This window comes from Pundamilia nyererei, unplaced genomic scaffold (assembly GCF_000239375.1).
Source record: "Pundamilia nyererei isolate P.nyererei 1_Seehausen unplaced genomic scaffold, PunNye1.0 scaffold00043, whole genome shotgun sequence".
In the NCBI taxonomy this organism is placed as follows: Eukaryota; Metazoa; Chordata; class Actinopteri; order Cichliformes; family Cichlidae; genus Pundamilia; species Pundamilia nyererei.
In genome coordinates this window covers 2,745,666-2,751,028 of record NW_005187444.1, presented here as the reverse complement: position 1 = coordinate 2,751,028, position 5,363 = coordinate 2,745,666, and the positions used below count along the sequence as shown (strand labels likewise).

General features: G+C 39.9%; 1 protein-coding gene across 1 annotated transcript; it reads left to right on the top strand.

Moving 5' to 3' along the window:
* Positions 1-232: 232 nt before the first annotated feature.
* On the top strand, positions 233-4,970 carry LOC102207592 (tripartite motif-containing protein 66-like). Its single transcript, XM_005731568.1, has 9 exons — positions 233-466; positions 734-931; positions 1,061-1,200; positions 1,874-2,054; positions 2,141-2,721; positions 2,811-2,934; positions 3,815-3,889; positions 4,082-4,234; positions 4,767-4,970. Exons 2-9 carry the CDS (start codon positions 752-754, stop codon positions 4,968-4,970), a joined length of 1,638 nt encoding a protein of 545 aa, XP_005731625.1. The 5' UTR covers positions 233-466; positions 734-751.
* Positions 4,971-5,363: the final 393 nt, after the last annotated feature.

Here is a 5,363-nt window from a genome sequence, read left to right as displayed (position 1 = left end):
CAGTGTATTCCATTTATTTCAACAAAGTAACTGTATTCTGAATACCACCTTTTTAAACGGTAACTGTAACGGAATACAGTTACTCATATTTTGTATTCTAAATACGTAACGGCGGTACATGTATTCCGTTACTCCCCAACACTGGCTGATTTACATGCAGAGCTTTTATTTTTACACCCTCAATATATCTTTTACCTACTGGACAAAAAGGCATCACATGATTACTGGGAAACGCATTAAATATTAAACACCTGTTTGCAGTTTCTATTTGTGAGCTGTGCTGAAATATCAGGGGGCTGAGGCTGAATCTTCACTCCACCAATCAAATCATTTGAGTTCCCCTTGACACTGGACACATGGAACATTTCTATTCCTCTCCTGCTCAGCTCACATCCACCTGAGGACACATTCACCTGACTTTCTGAAGCAGACATCTTGTTTTTTCATCACTTGGCTTCAAACTGAGGTAATGTTTGATCATAATTCACCTAATACCTGATTCCTTCTGTATGTTAATGTGATGTAACTTTTTGTTATGCTCATAACGTCTCTTTTTGTGTTGTAAAAGTTACTCTTTGCGCAAATGAGCATTTATATTAGTGTTACATTGCTGATTCTTAATCTACCTCTTTTATGGTTTTGTACTTTTTTTTCACTGTCAAACACTGAGCACACAGAAGATTTTAAACCATCGGCTTCTTCTCTGTTTTCTCTTCTGTTTTTTCACCCCAAGAGGCCCAGTCTCCTGGAGATGGCAGACTTGCCTCGCAGACGCTATGGCAACTTCCCACAAAGGCGAGCCACCATGTTACCATGGGTAGCCAAGTGTAGGGTAAGGCTGGCACTGGAGGCCATGCCATCTGAGACTGGTCCAAATCTGGCAACCACAGCAGAGGAACCAACCCCCCGGGCAGAACATGTGAATATAGATGTAAACAATGTTTTAAAGAAGGAGGGATTCATCACTACAACTAGTAGTAAATGAGAGATGAGTAAATGGGATTTTAGAAAGATGAAAATAATGCAAAGTCTCTTTCTTTTGAATTTTTAAACAAAATAGGTCAGCATGACTGGATTCTGTGAGGTGGAAAAGGAGCCAAACCAGTCTTATGAGAGAAAAACAAAAGCAACATCTCCGTCATCTGAAAAATGGGAAAGGCCTCCAGCCAAAAGTGTTAAAGCTTTATTGAGAAGATTAAGGTAAAAAAGGGGAGTATGCTGCGGTAAAGCCATGTTGATTTTAAAGGATGACAACAGAGCAATGGATGAACCTAAAGTCCTCTTTATCCAAACCAATCTATGCTTTGGTACGTTACAGACTGGGCAGCCAGTTTATAGACACTTTTATTGCCAGATCAGATGGTGACAGATATCCACGGTCCACAGTGTAGTAGAATACATTCATTTGGACTTGAGTGCTATTTATAGTTTCTGTAGCTGCATGATCATAAAGCCCAGCAAAAGTCAGGGTGATATAGGTTTGGGGTCGTTGTCATGCCTGTTCCTAAATTGTTTCTGTTGTGTATTGCCCTTTTTTGGGGAGGCACTGGGGAATGTTGTTGCCTCAAAGTGGTTTTCTTGATCTGCAACAATGTTTAGGCAGGATTGTTTTTGTTTGTTCTTTCCATGGGTTTAAAATGGAAAATGTTCTTATGAATTTTACACTCTTAATGCTAACCTTTGATAATCACTTTCCCTATCAATGAACTTCTCCAAAGTCTTGGAAAATGCTGAACTATTTCTTTATCAGTGTTGTTTTTTCCATTTTTGGGTGAATCCGGTTAAGAAATTTAGCCTCACTGAGACTTTATGCTGAATATAATCTTGGTAATGGAATTGAAGACACTGCCATAAGACACCTTCAATTTCACAGGATTCACCCAGAGGCCCAGAGGATTCTGGGTAATTCCTGCATACCTGTAGTGAGCCTGGAGCGTCTGAACTTCCAGTCTGTGTCTTTATCATCACTGCAGCCTGTGGTGTCTTTGCAACGTCTGCCTTGCCAAAAACAAGCTGAGCTCTGTGACAATGTGTCATTAAATATTTCTGAACAGGTACAGAGCTGAAGGTCTAAACACTTTCATGTACAACAAAGATAAGTTCCTTTTTTTAACCTCTGTGTCTTGATCTCTGCTAACAGAATGGATTCAGTCAAACTGAGGAAGATATACTGGAGCTAACTGAAGGATCATTCCAGCCTAAACCAGTAGAGCCATGTGATCTCAGTCCAACATCCTGGACTGAACCATATTGTCCTGACAGCTCCCTTTCTGGAGAGCCAGAGCAGGACTCAGGCTTTGACTGTGACTCTAATCCAGATCAGCCTTACATCCTGTTTGATTGTGGATCTGATGATGGGAAAGCTGAATCTGAAGCATTTTATCTGGATCCAGATCCAGAGCAGACTCTGGTTATTGAACTGGATCCAGGAGAAGAAGAAGCAGATCAGGACCAATGCCTGCCCCCGGAGGATGAAGTTGAAAGTACATGTGTGGTTGATATAATCGAAGTGGACGATGGTGAAGATCAAAGAAGTGAAATTAGATGCTTGGGAGAACAGGCCGACTCATCCACCCAGCAGCCTGGAGCTGAGGTTGGGACTGAGGAGAGTGAAGATTTCTGCGCTGTTTGTCTGAATGGAGGAGAGCTGCTCTGCTGTGACCGCTGCCCCAAAGTTTATCACATAGGCTGTCATGTACCTCCTCTCAGCAGCTTCCCGCCGTAAGTGCTGTGTGAACATACAAATCTGGATATATGACATATGGGTTTAATGTGTTTTTTCATGGACTGTGGTCCTGTGTATTCCACAGAGGTGACTGGGTGTGTACTCTGTGTAGAAGTGAGCAGGAGCCCGTGGAGGCCTACGACTGTGAGATCATGGACTCCTGCGAGGGAGTCAAGGCACCTTATACACTATCCAACCTGGACCAGAGGGTAAGGCTGGTTTAATTCCTAAATTAAAGCTATAATGCTTATTTTCATTCTGTTGCTGTGAGGATGGCCTGAAATGTTGATCCTTTCTTACAAGATATTGTTTGGTTCAGACAAATCTGGAAACAATTCACTTAGTTTTGGTGAGAGAGCTGTCTGGGGAAGAGTGTGAAGACGCCAGGTCACACACATTTACTGTGAAATTAAAGGACTATTAACTATTAAAGGGCTACTCTCCAACTGAAATTGATCCACCGGTGTGGCAAGAATCCACACAATTTTAAGTTGTGTAGACTCATTTATGACTCTCTCTCTCTATATATATACATTTGTTAAGGTTTAAGCTTTGATTTTATTGCAGTTTTTGAGTCCAGTTTGGGGTCAACAATGATTAACAGACTTACAACAGTAATATTTATTGGTGCAGAAGCTTTCTATTAGACAATTAATGGCCAGAGTGATGATGAAAACAGCTTGGTTTATTGCCCCCTCTGCCCAGACTGCTCCCTCACCAAAATTAAGTGGATTGCATCCAGATTTTTCTGAAGCAAACAATCTCCTGTGCAAAGTGCTTTGAGTGCTTTAATAGAGTAGAAAATTTGCTGTATAAGAACCATTTACCATTTATTGAAAACCATAATTAATAACACTTTATAATATCTGTAATAATTAAAGAAAACAGTATAGTATTAATAAAGTATTCCTGTGTGAAATATATTTGGGCCATAAATGACTAAAATACCGTGTCACGTGAGGGTTATCAATGTTTATTACACAAACCAGATCAGCCTGCGTTTTCACACTCGCCTCTATCCTGTGTAATAAATCCGTGTTGTGCTCCACTGTAAAGAAGCTTGAACTGATTTTGCTCTTTTGTCTGCAGAGATGTGAGAAGTTGACTCTGCTGTTATACTGTCAAATCCTCAGCGCTCCTTTCCATGAACCTGTCAGCCCTCTGGTCAGTCCAACAACAACAAATCACCTCAGCAGTAATGTAACATACATGAGCACCAAACGGTTTAAATATACAGTGCATATTTATATATACAGCAATAACTACAATAACTAGCGAAATTGTTACAACCTAACTGAGGATGTAAAATGTTCCACCTCTGTGATCTTACATCAAATCTATGCTCTCGTGTGCCAGGCTCGAAACTACTACCAGATCATCAAAAGGCCCATTGACCTGTCAGTGATCCGCAGGAAACTGGACAAGAGCAACACTCTCCACTACTTCACTGCTGAGCAGTTTGTTGATGACGTCTTGTTGATGTTCAAGAACTGTGCTACTTTCAATTACGTAAGGAATATGAGCAGATTTCCCACTTTGACCAAATTTCTGGTATAATTGAGTTATTCCTGCAATGCAGTCTGTGGAGATAAGTTCCACGTGTATCAGCAAGCTGGGCCTCTTTCTTCACATGGGGCCTGCCAGTCAAGGTTGTGTTCATCTGCAAATCAAGTATCAATCAAATCTCTGGATTTACTACTTATATCTACCAGGAATGAAGATGTTTACAGCCAAGGCAGTTATTATAATGTATATTGGAGGAAATCTGTAGTCTTTGATTTTCTTTCTCCTCAGTGCTGAGTACATGGTTATGGCATAGTAGACAATATGCCATGGGAACGTGGATATTTGTGTAAACTGTATGGTAATCAAGTAAGTGCTGAGGTATTTTAAAATAAGTTTAACCAAAATAGAAATCTGATTTTGAATCTGGAAGGATCACCTTGCACCTGCTTGGTCTGAAATATTTATGACTTTATTCTGGTAAGCTAACTCATCATAGGTCACTGTGGGTTGTTTTTTCTCTCCTTGTGCTGTGCAGCCAGACTCAGAGGTGGCTCAGGCTGGTCGAAACCTGGAGATGTTTTTCTTGAGCAAACTGAAGGAGATTATTCCAGACCGGACATTCCCATCAGCCAACCAGGGCACAACAGACAGAGCTCGCCTTCAGTGGCTCCACAGGAAGAACAAGGAAAACTCCAGAAAGAAGAGAAATGTTTTTAGTGGGAAAAAATATTGCCTATAACTTGCAATTTATTAATTTCCTTGCACTTCTCAAACATGTTGAAATTTAAGTCTTTAAAAACTGTGACAATAACATTAATAACTTGTGTTTTTTATATTAAAAATACATGTCGTGGAACTGAAAACTTGTCACATTTTTCAGGGATGTTCATGGAATGAAACAGAGACAGATGCTATTTACAGTTTTTAAATGAAATCAGTCAAATCAGATCAGTTGCATGATTTATCATTTTCATATTAAAGTGCTCATATTAAATAATAATATCAGCTTATGTAAAAGTTATCTGATCGCTTCCTTAAATACTCAGTTTCAGGCTGTTTGTTTTACTATTGGCTCGGTATAATGTTGATAAAAGGGAATATCCTTAATATAATCTCAGGTACACATCTCTGA